Source organism: Dendrobates tinctorius, unplaced genomic scaffold (genome assembly GCF_039654945.1).
Source record: "Dendrobates tinctorius isolate UK_male_01 unplaced genomic scaffold, ASM3965494v1 ptg000062l, whole genome shotgun sequence".
NCBI classification, from domain to species: domain Eukaryota; kingdom Metazoa; phylum Chordata; class Amphibia; order Anura; family Dendrobatidae; genus Dendrobates; species Dendrobates tinctorius.
This window is the reverse complement of record NW_027361730.1, coordinates 40,067,093-40,083,552: the sequence shown is the minus strand read 5'-3', so window position 1 is coordinate 40,083,552 and position 16,460 is coordinate 40,067,093. Positions and strand designations below refer to the sequence as shown.

The 16,460-nt window shown below is 41.4% G+C and overlaps 1 protein-coding gene across 1 annotated transcript in view; it reads left to right on the top strand.

Moving 5' to 3' along the window:
• LOC141093154 (mucin-1-like) overlaps positions 1-13,761 on the top strand; it is a 44,490-nt gene extending 30,729 nt beyond the window's left edge. Inside the window, exons 9-10 of the mRNA XM_073579616.1 lie at positions 7,487-7,594; positions 10,879-13,761. Of these exons, the coding sequence (XP_073435717.1) occupies positions 7,487-7,594; positions 10,879-10,905 (135 nt within the window). The 3' untranslated portion in view covers positions 10,906-13,761. The remainder of the gene's footprint in view (positions 1-7,486; positions 7,595-10,878) is intronic.
• The last annotated feature ends 2,699 nt before the right edge of the window (positions 13,762-16,460 follow it).

Below are 16,460 nucleotides of genomic sequence, written 5' to 3'. Positions count from 1 at the left end.
GTAAAAGGTCACAGATCCTTCAGAAGTTTCAGCGCTTTGCAAGAGAGGAGGACGGGGACACTGAAGAAGGTATAGTGCTGGAAGGAGAGGGGGTGAGCGGTGAAACCGTGGGAGAAGCTGATAGCAGGAGAAGAGAGGGAGGGGAAATCGCTGGCCCTGAGTGTGTGTATGAGGAGGAAGACAGTTAAGCTGATGATGAGACTCCTGAGAGAGAGCCAACCTTGAAAGATGTCTTCATGGTGGTGTCGTTCTGCAAGAGGACACTGACTAAGTTGAATAGCCGGGTTGATAAGATTAAAGAAGAAATCACTGGCATTAAAGAGGCACTGAACAAAGCAGATACCAGGATGGGTGCTGTGGAAGAGAGAGTGAGCAGCACTGAGGACTCTGTAAACAAAATGCAGAGGACTCAGTCCCAGCATGCTCAAAAGATATCAGCAGTGCATTTAAAGCAGGATGATTTGGAAAATAGATCAAGGAGGAACAATCTCAGATTTGTGGGTTTTCCGGAAAAAGTAGAGGGCAGCGACCCCACCGACTTTATTGAGCAATGGATCTTATCCAAGATCGGCAGAGACACGCTTTCCAGAGTGTTCGCGGTGGAGAGAGCACACCGTGTCCCCCTACGACCCCTCCCACCGGGTAGTGCTCCTCGTACTATGCTGGCCAGGATACTGAATTGTAGAGACAGAGAGACTATCCTCCGGGAAGCAAGGAAGCTGCAGGATCTTGCGTTTAATGGAAGCCGTATTGAAATATATCCGGACTATTCAGCAGAGGTCCAGAAAATGCGGATGAAATTTGGCGAGAGAAATGAGAGCGCTGGGAGTGAAGTACTCTATGATGTATCCTGCTAAACTGAGAGTAGCAGCGTTGGGGTCTGTTCAGTTTTTTCCGTCCCCAGAAGAAGCAGTCAAATGGATGGAGAACAATCGTTCCAAGCTGGGAGCAGTGAGAGACGGTGAAGGATGAAGTAGAGACTCTCGGACATATTTCCTTTCCTTTCTTTTTTGGATGTTGTGCTCCGAGGCACCTGGTTTTTCAAAAACTTTTTTGGGGGCGTTGATCCCCGGGTGTTTTTTGATGACTATTGCAATATCCTTGTTAGAAAATGTTATGCGGCCTGATTAGTATTGATGATTGTTTTTGTTTTCTGATGGTGGGAGTGAAGGACGCCAAACAAGGGAGACTCAGTGGCTTTATATGGGTGTGAAGCAATTGGGTGCTGGCTGTATTCTCTCTCGTTGGAAGGAGAGAATCAGCTAGATTGGGTTGGAGGGGAGGGGGGGAGGGGAAGGGGACAGGGGTGGGTTGGCTACAGGGGAGTTCGCATACTGCAATATAATATAGTGACCACAGAAGTCCGGTTATTTTTTATTTTTTTAGGACATAATGAGTGGTGATGTTAAAATTCTAAGTTGGAACGTACGGGGAATGTCAGATCCAAATAAAAGAGCGGCAGTTATGGCAGAAATTAGAAAGCATAACCCAGATATCGCATGTATATTAGAAACTCATTTGATTAAAGGAAAGGAAAATTGGTTAGAGAAAAAGTGGGTCACTCGGGCCTATCACTCTATGTATTCGGCTTACGCAAGGGGTGTATCTGTACTAATACACTCTCATACTCATTATGAAGAAATTGACTCTTATATAGATAAGGACGGTCAGTTTGTTTCTCTGCGTTGTCGAATTTCTGGAATATGCATAATTGTGGTGGCCCTCTATATCCCACCCCCATATTCGAAAAAGAAACTACAGGAGATTTTTGAGTGGATTGGGGGAGAGGGGATTGCCCAGTGCTAATATTAGGAGACGTCAATAATGTTATGAATGAGTATTGGGACCGGGCGGGCAGTGAGGGAAATTGCCCTAGGAAAGATAGGATGACTCCATTTGGGACATATGTTGGTGAAATGGATATGATAGACCTATGGAGAGTACGCAATGAGGGGAAGAAATGCTTTTCGTGTTATTCGACTTCGTATCATACTCTATCACGCATAGATTTGGCACTGGGTAATATGGGCATGGACAGATTGGTTGGAACAGTGGAATACTTACAGAGACTTATCTCCGATCACAGGGCAGTTGAGGTTAGTCTGAGATTGGGAGTGGGGAAAAGGAGGAGAGTAGGGGGGACGATTCATCCGGAATGGCTCAAATGCTTAAACATGGGAACTATTAGGAATGATATTGTTGAGTTCTTTCAGTTTAACGAAGGCACTGCGGATCCACTCATAGTATGGGATGCCATGAAAGCTTATCTGCGGGGTTTATTCATACGAGTTATCTCGAGGCAGAAGACACGAACGAGGCAGGTAAACCAAGAGGCTGCTGAGAGACTCAGCAGGGCAGAGGAAGAGATGATAGTTAGACCCAATGCCGACACCCAGAAAGAATTAAAAGAAGCACAAGAAGAAGTAAATAAGTTATATCTACAAGGGATAGATAAGAAAAGGGCATTCCAAAAAGCATTGTTCTATGAAGAGGGGGAAAAGGTGGGACACTTATTATCAGTGATTACTGCTGCGCAGAAAAAACCTTCACAAATATACAAAATTGTCACTAAAGATGGGGCAGTTCATAGGGATACCGTCGGGATATTGGAATGTTTTAAGGAATATTATGTAGAATTGTATACCTCGGAAATGAGGGCCTCGGACTTGGAGTTGGATAAATACGTACAAGGGATAGAATTACCTAGGTTAGATGATACTGATAAACAAAATTTGGAAGCATTATTCACTGTAGAAGAGGTAGAGAAGGCTATCCTATCATTAACAAATGACAGGTCACCTGGATCTGACGGAATCCCGGGAGAAGTGTACAAAGAATTAATAGAAATTGTAGCGCCTAAGTTTAAGCATGTACTTGAGGTGGCAGTGGAGAAGGGGGTATTGCCAAGCTCTATGAGGGAGGCTGTAATCGTGGTGATTCCTAAAGAAGGGAAAGATGCCTCATCCGTAGAATCCTATAGACCAATCTCGTTATTGACATCAGATGTTAAAATACTAGCCAAAATGTTGGCGTTAAGAATGTCTACTGTTGTCCCAAAATTAATACATCCAGACCAATCAGGGTTCCTGCAAAACAGATCTACCGCCATTAACCTGCAAAGACTGTTTTTAAATATTCAAATTCCAGCAGATAATAGGGGGGAAAGGGTGGTGGCCTCACTGGACGCACAGAAAGCCTTTGACAGGGTAGAGTGGAAGTATTTATGGGCAGTATTGAAATGTATGGGATTTGGGCACAGATTTATTTCTTGGGTTAAATTATTGTATGTAGACCCGAAAGGATATATTAGGATTAATGGGGAGACTTCGGGGGCATTTGGGTTGTTCAGAGGAACTCGTCAGGGTTGTCCATTGTCACCGTTATTGTTTGCTATGGCGATGGAACCGTTAGCGATTAAAATTCGCAACTCCAAAGAAATACAAGGCTTTAGAAATGGGGAACTGGAGGAAAAGATCGCCCTTTACGCGGATGATATACTCCTGTTCTTAAAAGACGGTGGAGAGACACTGACTGCGGTCATGGACCTTATAGGGGAATTTGGTTTCTTTTCCGGATTGAGAATTAATTGGGACAAGTCATGTATCATGGGGATTGATGGAGAGTTGGGCTGTCGAGCTGTAGGGGAGGCGGTTGGTCATTTGAAAGTAGTTAAGGAGTTTAAATACCTCGGAATATGGGTATCTATGCCTGTATCTAGATTTCTCGAACTAAACTTCGACCCATTACTAGTTAAATTCAAAGTTAAAATGACAGCATGGTGTAAGTTAGTATTATCAATAGTGGGGAGGATGAATCTAATTAAAATGATAATGATGCCTCAGTTGATGTATGTCCTCCATAATGCCCCGGTTTGGATCCCAAAGAAAAAATTTTACAAAGTTAATACCATTTTTAGAGAACTGATCTGGGGGAAAAAACAAGCAAAAATTAAATTGGAAATACTGCAAAGGGGGAAGGAAGAGGGAGGGTTGGCGGCGCCAAATCCATGGATATACTTTGTAGCAACGCAGGGGCAGCACTTTAGGGGCTGGCGAGAGGAGGGGAACTTGAGCGTTATGGTGGAAATTTTGGTCCAACTGACCAACAAGAGAACATTGGTACAAAGTTTGGAAGCAGGAAGTTTTGGGAGAATTGGGAAGGACATACCCACATTTGGACTAATGCACAAGATATGGCAGCATATCAAACTTCTTAGACGAGTTGAGGAACTGACGATATACACACCTATTTGGGATAATGTGAATCTATCGGAACTATATAAACTGAAGGACTTTATCGATTGGGAGAGGAGAGGTTTGCAAAATGTGTGGCAACTATTGGAGGGGTCTGAGATCAAGCCTTTCTCTGTTCTAAAAGAAGAGTTTGGACTCTCATGTAGTGGGGAATTTCGATATTTTGGTCTTAGGCATGCATTTCAAGCACAGAAACAGACAACGAATATGACGGTACAGAGGGATGTGGTGCTGGATTATGTGTGTGCACCCGGGGGTACTAGAGGTGCTATCTCTACCATTTATAGAGATCTATTATACTCTTACTTGGCTGGGTTTCCTCTAACCGTAAAATCTAAATGGGAGAGAGAATTGGGGGACATAGTAGATGAGACATGGGAGACCATCTTAGAGTATATACCTAAACTCTCTTTGAGTGAGCCGGGTAGGATATCTCAACTATATATCATTCATAGAACTTATAAGACCCCAGAACTTATGAGGAAAATGGGCTTGAGGGACAACGCGGAGTGTCCAAGATGTGGGTACGAACCTGCGGGACTGCTTCATATGCTCTGGTCCTGTCCAAGACTTTTGTCATACTGGGAAGAGGTTATAGGGCTTGTTGAGAAGATATACCGATGTGATATAGGAAGAGATCCAATCACGTGTGTGTTGGGATATGTGGAGGAGGCGTCGGTGGGAAATGCCTATAAGTCCATCATAGCAAAACTCTTATATACTGCCCGTAAGCTGATCGCACAAAAATGGATTGATGTTGTACCCCCAACGATTGGGGAGTTTGTCACTCGTGTGAATAATGTAATCCGATTGGAAGAGAGAATTTATAGAAAACGACATAAAGAGGCACACTTTGAAAAACTCTGGGCCATGTGGTTACAGTCGAGACAATCACATTGAGAAAGCCTGTATTGCAGTTGGGAAGGGGGGGAGGGAGGAGGGAGGAGGTTGGTTCTGTTTTTTATTTTCTTCTTTTATGACGGGGAGGAAATTGAATGTCGTGTTCCGTTTTTTTCTGTATGCAATGGAGATGATTTGAAAGCTTTGCCTAAATGTAATTATAACGACATTTGAATATAATAAAAAATCTTTGGTTTAAAAAAAAAAAAAAAAATGTGGAGGTGGGAGGTTTATAGTCATATTGATCAAGGGTGTAGTTATGGACGGTGATGAGGTTGCAGTCACACTGAGATCCTTGTGCCTGAAGGGACCCAAAGGCCCAGTTATCATATAAGACACCAATATTATAATTGACACATTAAATGGGGGCTCAGATTTTACAGTATGACCCAAAGGTCACACATCATATTTTCTGCAGCTAATTCGGTTCACATATATGGATTATGATGGTGTTGATTCTGTCACCACTAGGGGGTGACTCGTCTTAATTGTCTGTGGCCAAATCGTACCTCAGAGAGATATTTAACTTGCACGGAGAAAACACACAAGACATAACAGAACAGTTGTGTCTCAAATGAATTCTGATTTTATTGGTTAAACAGCACAGTATTTATAGGAAAAATTATTTGGTTTCCACATTACTTCATTTGTTTTTTGCTAATAATTATTGCAAGTTATTGCAGTTATTGTTTACGTGATTATGCATATTCTATGACATTATCTTTATTGCGATCATGCTCCATGTCGAACTGACGTCTGTCTCTCACGCATCACATCGATCTTTTGATTTTTATAGGGGATACTAAAAGTCATTACCCTATTAATAGAAACACAGTTATTTACTCTTGATAAGATTAATGGATTATGCAATCATTTTATAGTCCATCTGGAGGTCAATGTAACCTGGTGATAAGAGTGTACTTTGAGATGCAAAGTGTCCATTTGTAATATAAGCTTGATTTGATTTACATATATCATTTATATATCTATATCATATCCTTAAAAGTCCCCCTTTGGAGATATGCTAAATCAAAATCTCGTCGAGCTTATCGATCTGTCCTAGTGCACCTATCTAACTGGACCTAAATTTTTTGGCAACTAGCTGAGCTAATCTTCACTTGACCCATCTCTAGCAGATGGACCCTCTCCTAACGGACTAGTGCAGAAGGAAGTCAGATCCTACTCTCTCTCTCTCACTAGTTGTTTCAGGCAGGCATATTCTGGGGGAGGTGGATATGGCATTCCTCTCATGGTTTCACAGCAGCATCTTTTCATCTAGGACATCAAAGTTGTCATGCATGGTCATTAAGGCCCCGTCACACTAAGCGACTTACCAGCGATCCCGACACCGATATCAAGGTGTCAGGATCGCTAGTAAGTCGCTATGTGATCGCTGGTGAGCTGTCACACAGACAGCTTCACCAGCGATCAGCACAGCGATGCCGAGCGCCCGGCATCGCTTGCCATCCTGTAAAAAATAGAATCAAAATAAAAAATATAGTTATTCTCACCTTCCGATGTCCCGTTCAGCCATCCTGCCTCTCTCCACGCTCCGGTCCCAGTGATCCTTTGCACGAATGACCGCGAGATGTCACAGTCTCGCGGGATAACAAAGTCTCGCGGTCATTCGTGCAAAGGATCACTGGGACCGGAGCGTGGAGAGAGGCAGGATGGCTGAACGGGACATCGGAAGGTGAGAATAACTATATTTATTTTTTTTTATTATTTTTTTACACCTGATCGCTGGTCTCCCGCTGTCACACACAGCGATGCATGCTGGCCAGCGGGAGACCAGCGACCAAAGAAATGTCCAGAGATTTCTTCCAGCGATCAGCGATACCGGCAGGGTGGCCGCTCGCTGATCGCTGTCACACACAGTGATCTCGCTGGTGAGATCGCTGTTACGTCACAAAAGTTGTGACTCAGCAGCGATCTCGCTACTGAGATCGCTTAGTGAGACGGGGCCTTTACTGTGGTTTCCATGGTCTTCATCATTAACTTTTTAAGGCATGGAGCTAGGCAGCATAGAATTAAGGCTAATATAATCAAAACACATAGAATAGCTATTCCAAATTTTGTGAATGCACTTTGCCACTCATCTTACAATAATCAAGCACTAGCTGCATTATTCTTGAAATAATCAGTAATGCTTAGATTACATATTGTTTACAAAGCAAGGCTTGAATCTGCTTTCTTCAGGAATGTGTTTTTCCTTTTTTTTTTTTTCAGGAAAGACGTGGTAGAATGGTATTTTATTAAAATATATTAATGATTTCTGACAGCAATTCCAAATATTGGTCAAAAGATTAACTAAATCTTTTTCCTCTCATTAGGCTTTAAAAACAGATTTGTGTCGGAAACTTTCCAACGCTTGCTCTCTTAAGCCTCCCTATGAGCGCTATCATGGCGTTAGTGTTCCAACTGCCTTGACTAATTACAGGGTAAGAACATATTTCTATTTAAGTTATCTCAAAAAAGTTTCACTGCACATATATTGGTAGTTTACGACTCACCAACCAGAGACACCATGGTAAAATGCTTTGTGATACACCTAAACACATATTTGGGTCACACTTGTTTAGCCATCAAATGCAGTAGAGTAGGACAAGGCATAGCTATAGTCCACGCAAGTGTGAAATAGTCCTTATTTCAGGAATTTACCTTTAGACAGTGCATGAATAATTAAGAACTACTCCTTGTGCATCTGATTTATTTTCAAATAACTCCTTCAAATAATAATTTAACAATGGTAACTAGCAAGTTGCATTACCCATAGTTAATAGCCTGCTTATAACCTACATAAGTTAAGTGGACTGTACCAGGGTTAATATACCATGTGCGCAAACTTCCAGGTCAAAGGGGGGCTGCTTGCCACTTTAAAGAGGTTGACCAAGACTGTAATTAAATAGCCCATCAACATAAATCAAGCGATAGCCCACCCTTGTCACATGTCATTATGGGTTGCAGTATGATTAAACACAGCTCCTGAGACCTATGTCTCAACTGACAAAGGAGCTGAAATGTAAGAACACATTCGAGAGAAGCTGCCAGAAAATGGCGTTGACATGAGCAGAAATAAATCATCTTTTAAGCTGACTGAGCATAAAGGATTTTTTTAACCCTAGAACGCATGACCATAAAAATCTACACTTTCACATACCTGGGGCCTTTTAGGCCCGTGTGCAAATAACATGGAATAACTCAAACAAAAATAATTTTCAAAGTTTATTTGAAAATTGCAAAGTAAGGATGCATTCCCACTAGCGCTGGTGTCTGCCAGGAGGAGATCTGTAATGGATCTGACCTCCTGGTGACTCCAGCTAAGGCTGGCGGAATCCCGGCATTCCAGTAGCCTTAACTGGAGTTACCAAGAGATCAGATCCATTACGGATCACCTCCTGGCAGACCCCAGCACCAGTGGGAACACAGCCTAAGATGTGAATAATTCAAAACATTACTATGTGCAAAAAAAAAACAAAAGAGTAACTGAACGAGCTTAAAACGCCCAATATACGCATTCGATATAACTCTTAATAATGTTTTTTTGTCTTAAAGTTTTTTATATAAAAGTTGCAGTAAACATTCTGCAGGAATATCTCTTTTCAAAGGTTCCTTTTCTACTTTACTAATGACCGCAACAACTTTCACACATTATCTGTTCGGAAGAATGCTCCTTGCAGACATTTTGTCCACAAGTAGTACAGACACGCTCAGATTTCCTGTCCTCCTTTGCAGGACAAATATAACATCGCTTTCTTTTTTTATCGTATGCTTTTGTACTCCCTGCCAGAAGAGTAAGGCCAATATAAGCATACAGTTCCTCTTTTGTTATATTTTTCCATGTTTTTTTTTCCTGAAGCGATACATTTTCCTTCTAAGTTAGTATACAAAACTACCTCATCTACAATATCTGAAAAAAATTTACAGAACATCTCTCTTTTGGACAAGAATTGTGGAATTCCTACAGTTCCTTGAGCAACTCTTACAATATTATGTGATGGGGTTCGTCCAAGAACCTCAGCGGTACTGTTCCAAAAAACATTAGTTTTGGATGTTCTATTTGTACGTTCTGCTGGATCCATTACTTCTTCATCATCTGAAGAATCACTGGACGATGAAGTAGAGACATTAGCTGGTGGCATGTACTCTTCATCAGACAAAGAAAGTTCACTGTCTTCATCACTATCAAAAATGATCGCTTCGATTTCTTGGTCAGTCAAACCCCTGGATGTAGACTGTGCCATTGTAACCTTAGATATCAGTAAACTAAAATGAAGAAAAAAATAATGATTACAATCAGGGTTGTACACTCTTTGTTAGTGTGTGTGCTAAGGGTAAAGTGCAGACCCCTCTTCTCACCTTCAGCAGGTCACCACTTTCTTTTAGGTGCAGTAGAAGCTTTTGGATTTTTGGAACTCAGAAAGTTTCTTTTTCAATAAACAAGAAAGCTGACTCCTTCCTCCAAAGTCTCTTCAGCAAGTAGCACACAATGAACAGTGTTCAGGACCTATGATGATGTCAGAGACGCATGACATTGTGAGGGAGCCTCCTTCCCAAGATCACATGACCATGTAGTCAGGCAGAATTCACAATCTTCATAGCAACAGCAGAGTCATAAAGACTGAGTCAAAGACTTCCCCAGCAACAGTGAAGACAAAATGACTTAGGATCACATGTAAACCTAGTACGGGCCTAAAAGGCCCCAGGTATGTGAATATGGGGCATTCACAAAAAAGAGTTGTTAATCCAAAATGCCTGTAACATAAAAATAAATGAACAACTGGAAATGACAAACAACTATATACCTGAGGAATACCTAGAGTTTCAAAGTTCTAACTAAAGTAATCTTGCATAAAATAGAAAACAATTAACAGGGCGGGCCTGCGAGGCCCCAGGTATGCGTTCTAGGGCCTCAGTCTCTGAGTGTAGTCAGCTTTGTCATACACTTTTCTTCATCTCACAAAGGTATATGTTGTTATTAATATTATTGTGTTTACTATACAGCTCATCAGTGGAGACACAGGTATAGGGAGTTGTTTCTTCAGACTGCACTTGATAAGTGACTAAGACAGATTGCAGCTTGACTTACCTGAAGTTTTATCACATTCTTGGAGAACCTCTTTAAACACAATTAGAAACATAAGTTGCTTTTAGCAATTAGATATAGGGAAGACCAGCAAAACATACCTATCTGGGGGGATTAAAAGCGAAATAAGAGGTACATTTGAACATTTTAGTGCACTTTCTTGTACCCAATTGCTTTTTTGATCATGCAACTATAATACAAGATTTTGGCTGGGTAGTAGAAATTTAGCTATACTATATCAAGTCTTGTTTTTACACTGTGCTTAGTATACATCAGGAATATTCTGGTGAATTAGGTTCCAATCTTGAGTTAATGGGTACATCAGACATCCTAATTGTCCCCAATATCTGCTGTTGAGGGAAAATAGGATCAAGCATGTTTGATTTGAACATTAAGCAAAGTAGTTCCTGAGGTGTCGGCACAAAGACAGGAGACGTCAGAAGAGATGTAATGTGTATGATGTATACTGGATTTAATGTCGCTTGCAGACCCTCCCATCCTTTGCCATTATTAATGCTAATCATATGTAACTATCATTTATAGTCCATTTTAGATCAGGCACAGAATTAGATATGGATAATATTTTTCAATTCTTGCTTCTATGAATGTTTATTTTTTTCAATTCTCTCCATATTCTAGACTCACTCCTATGATTTTCCACATTAATCTTCTCAAAAATGAAACAGTAGGATACACATCCATATGGACTTTGTACAACATGCACCCAATTCCCATAAATTCCTTGGAGGACACAATAAGAATCATTTGTCAAAAATAGATTTTCATGAAAGATTATTCTCATGGAAAAATACAACAAAGACTTTTTAGCCTAGAGGATGCCATCTATCTCATTTACCCTGGATGCAACATTGTGGGATATTTTCTACATCTACAAAAAAAATTGTGATCAATTTTTTAATTGAATTATCTTCATCTGAAGTGTTTGGGACTGAATATTGGCATTAACCAACATGTCTACCGTTATATCTCTGTGATTCATATCCATTTGACAGTAATGGAATCCTTTAAAAAGAATTTCAGTCACTATGAACTTCTACTACATATCCCACCTTAAAGAGCAAGTATATTGCACAGGATAAAGCATTTTATGGTTGTGTAATTTGGCTATTCTCATAGCAAAAGGGCCACTGGTTTTGCTATTAAGACTGAAGAAGATCCAAGTTCATCTGCTGTCGTCTTCTGGAAAATCCATGATCAAGCTCCAAAGAACCCTAAATGCTAATCACTGCTTTATCAGACACGGTTACCTTTGTGGTAGAGCAACAGGGGTGGTTTCACACACAATGCTTGAAAAAATCCCAATCCCATGAAAATACCAGGAAAAATGATACAAAAAAGCAGCATTCTTTCTAAAAACAAAGAACTCTGCAATCAAATAACAGAGAAATAAGAAACACATTACAAACAGTGGGTTATTTTTTGCCAATTTTTCCACATTTTGTGTGTTTGTTTTTTTGTTTGCCTTTTTTTTATGCTGTCACTTTTTTTTTTTTTTACAATTCAGCATCCTCTAGGTATGGGATTTTTGTATCCATTTTTCAATAATGACATTTTCTATTCTTCAACCTCTTCACCACCACAACCTCCTTTCTCGTGCAATCAACCACTCCAAGGGTCCCATTCAGTTTCAGTGGAGGGACGTTTTCGAACATGAAGGAAACATTCCTTTTGTATTTATTAGCGCTTTTCTCATTAGAATTATTTGATAGCAAGTTGTATGCTGTATAATTATTGTGTCAAGTAGTCCTCATAGAAGGGACTCTGTTCTGTAATTTCTCATCCTATATGATGACCGAACGAAAAAGGTCAGATGGGTTAAAGATGAGAAAACGTGATCATGAAAAATTCTTTCTGAAAATGCAACAGTAAACACCAGTGACCTAACCGCTGCTGCCACTGACCGGCTGCAGGGTCAGGTGAGAGGTGGTAAGGATGTCCTCACTTCCTGTCTGGCATTGACAGCCAAAATGACATCGCTGGAGCAGAAAGGTGGAAGGTGTGGATTACAATAGTACTACTATGCTTTCTTTTCTTTTTTTTTTTTCATTCAAGCAGGGTAGCTTTGATATATAGCTGACGCCCTTTTAAGCTGAGTTTTCTATTTATTATTGTATATTTTTCTTTTTGTTATAAATTCTTTATTTAAACAGAGTAGACAAACAGTAGCAATATACATAGTAAAGAAAACTAAGTAACACATAAAAGAAAACGGATAAAATACAATCACATGCCCTGTTAGAAAAAGCTTTTATGTATGTAAAACAGGGGAAAGGTTAGTGCACATGCTGCATTTCAGTTGCATTCAACTTCTTTGGGGCCAAATGTACCTCAGATTTTATACAGAGGTCTTTATTGTCAGAGTCCTTTTGAATCAGATAGAAAAATCATAGTGTGCTCTTGTAGTATTACAGAAATATTGTCGACAAGCAACATGTCAGACAGACACCAGAGCTGTATGAAGTTTCAGGGACCTCCAAGTGACTGTACAGCCTTCTGGACACAGCTCTGCTTTACACATGAAGTCTATGGAATAAGATTGACTAGTAAAAGGTAAAACCTGGATTTTCATCCTCGGGGATACCAATTTAAGACTATTGTTCCCAAAGAGATCAGCTATTCTAACATTTAGGGCTTGAGGAGCTAGAATCGGGTCGATTATGCAAATTACGCTGTGATCAATCTCTGATTAAAGTTTGATCCAAGTCAGCGTCGTGTGATCCAATTCTCTAGGATGAGCGAATCGGAGCACACTATGAGAAGATGACTAATCAAATTTCTCCATAGCGTCAGAGGGCAGGAATTAGACTGCACTTAGAAGTCACCCGAGTACAGTCTGATGATTTCCACACACACCTATAGATCTGCCTGGCTAAGCGAGATCCAAATATTGGATCAAATTTGAGCATATGGTGTTTTTTCCCATATTCTATCTGAGGCGAAAAAAAATCAGATATGTGCAAGGCCCATAAACATCGGTCCAGGTGTAACCCGATGTTTTGTCGAATCCTACTCAGACCTATAATATGGCTGTTTGCAGCTACCTTGGTCCAGAAAATACAACATCTCTAAATACATTGTATTTATTAAAGTCCTTTTTAAATGTGCTCTGTGGCTTCCATTTATAACAGAAGCCAAGTGAGGGATTCATAACTAGAATTGAGCGAATTTGGATTCGGTTCCGAATACGATCGGCATCGAATATTGTTTATACAATATTCGTCGAACACAGCCGAATGTCATTAGAGTCAACGGGAGTAGAAATTACTGAATATGTTTGGAACCGATCATCAAACATATATTCGGCACGAATATGGCAAATTCAGATTCGGCAAACGAATCGGAACAAATTCGCTCAACTCTATTCGTAACACAGATTCAGTTGGCGTTAAATGAAGTCCATCAGGTTACATCAGTTTTTCTTTAAAATCTAACCAGGTTTGCAAAGAAAGGTCCATCATAATTGTGAGCATGTCTTAACAGTCATGTCAGCACATTATATTGTTCGAGTTTCAGGAATGTGTTTACAATATTCTAATAAAAAGTTTTTAAAAATAGATTTGAGCAGTCATTTCATTATACATTGGATTTTTTGTGCCAGATTTTCACAGGTTATTCTATTTTTTTCTGTTCACAAGATGCAGTTATTCGGTAGCATTATACAAAATCTCTGCAGACAGGTCTACTCTAGACAGAATTACTCTATGTAATATGTGACAAAAATATATTTTTTACCAAAAGAACACAAAACCTGTCCATACAAGGGTAAGTTAATACTAGTGTTTTTTCAGTGACTACTAGAGTTGAGCGAAACGGGTCGAAAAAATTCAAAAGTCGCCGACTTTTAGCAAAAATGAAATGAAACCCGACCCAAGGATGAGGTCGGCCACGATGTCGGCGACTTACGCGCCAAAGTCGCGTTTCAAAAGTTTGTTTTGCGCTCTTTTTCAGCCAATCAGGATCCACGGACACTGTGGGCAACGTGATGACATAGGCACGGGTCACCACCATCTTTCAGAAGGGCATGCAAGTGATTGGCTTGCTTTGGTGGGCGTCACAGGGGGTATAAAAGGGCGTGCACGCCGACCGCCATCTTACTTCTGCCGATCTTAGTATAGGGAGAGGTTGCTGCTGATTCTGTAGGGAGAGCGTTAGGCAGGGAAGAAGACAAAAAAACTGCTTCTGCTGCTAGCGATTTGGCCTGCACAACACACCAGTCACTGTGTGTGCAGTGCAAGGGGAGGCTATATAGTGGTGTATCAGTGGTGTTGGTTGTTGGGCTGCCTTTTAAGGCTTCCTGACAGGCTGGCATTGCTGTTTACCCACTGCTCCGCAAACTGCTTTTTTAAAAGCAATCCCAATTTTTTTTTTTGTCCTGCTGTAGAAGAAAAAAAAACTGCTTCTGCTGCTAGCAATTTGGCCTGCACAACACACCAGTCACTGTGTGTGCAGTGCAAGGGGAGGCTATATAGTGGTGTATCAGTGGTGTTGGTTGTTGGGCTGCCTTTTAAGGCTTCCTGACAGGCTGGCATTGCTGTTTACCCACTGTTCCGCAAACTGCTTTTTTAAAAGCAATCCAATCTCCCTTATCCTCTAGTCACTTTGGTCACAGCTGTGCCATCGAGCCTGTCACATAGCGCTCAGATATTCATTGGGCCTCACACAATCCAAAAGTGTCCAGTGTCCAAAAGTGTGTGCAGAGATTCAAAATCTCCCTTATCCTCTAGTCACTTTTGTCACAGCTGTGCCATCGAGCCTGTCACATAGCGCTCAGATATCAGTGGGCCTCACACAATCCAAAAGTGTCCACTGTCCACAAGTGTGTGCAGAAATTCAAAATCTCCCTTATCCTCTAGTCACTTTTGTCACAGCTGTGCCATCGAGCCTGTCACATAGCGCTCAGATATTCATTGGACCTCACACAATCCACAAGTGTCCAGTGTCCAAAAGTGTGCGCAGAGATTCAAAATCTCCCTTATCCTCTCGTCACTTTGGTCACAGCTGTGCCATCAAGCCTGTCACATAGCGCTCAGATATTCATTGGGCCTCACACCACCCACAAGTGTCCAGTGTCCAAAAGTGTGCGCAGAGATTCAAAATCTCCCTTATCCTCTAGTCACTTTTGTCACAGCTGTGCCATCGAGCCTGTCACATAGCGCTCAGATATTCATTGGGCCTCACACAATCCACAAGTGTCCAGTGTCCAAAAGTGTGCGCAGAGATTCAAAATCTCCCTTATCCACTCGTCACTTTGGTCACAGCTGTGCCATCGAGCCTGTCACATAGCGCTCAGATATTCATTGGGCCTCACACAATCCACAAGTGTCCAGTGTCCAAAAGTGTGCACAGAGATTCAAAATCTCCCTTATCCTCTCGTCACTTTGGTCACAGCTGTGCCATTGAGCCTGTCACATAGCGCTCAGATATCAGTGGGCCTCACACAATCCAAAAGTGTCCACTGTCCACAAGTGTGTGCAGAAATTCAAAATCTCCCTTATCCTCTAGTCACTTTTGTCACAGCAGTGCCATCGAGCCTGTCACATAGCGCTCAGATATTCATTGGGCCTCACACAATCCACAAGTGTCCAGTGTCCAAAAGTGTGCGCAGAGATTCAAAATCTCCCTTATCCTCTCGTCACTTTGGTCACAGCTGTGCCATCGAGCCTGTCACATAGCGCTCAGATATCAGTGGGCCTCACACAATCCAAACGTGTCCACTGTCCACAAGTGTGTGCAGAAATTCAAAATCTCCCTTATCCTCTAGTCACTTTTGTCACAGCAGTGCCATCGAGCCTGTCACATAGCGCTCAGATATTCATTGGGCCTCACACAATCCACAAGTGTCCAGTGTCCAAAAGTGTGCGCAGAGATTCAAAATCTCCCTTATCCTCTCGTCACTTTGGTCACAGCTGTGCCATCGAGCCTGTCACATAGCGCTCAGATATCAGTGGGCCTCACACAATCCAAACGTGTCCACTGTCCACAAGTGTGTGCAGAAATTCAAAATCTCCCTTATCCTCTAGTCACTTTTGTCACAGCAGTGCCATCGAGCCTGTCACATAGCGCTCAGATATTCATTGGGCCTCACACAATCCACAAGTGTCCAGTGTCCAAAAGTGTGCGCAGAGATTCAAAATCTCCCTTATCCTCTTGTCACTTTTGTCACAGCTGTGCCATCGAGCCTGTCACATAGCGCTCAGATA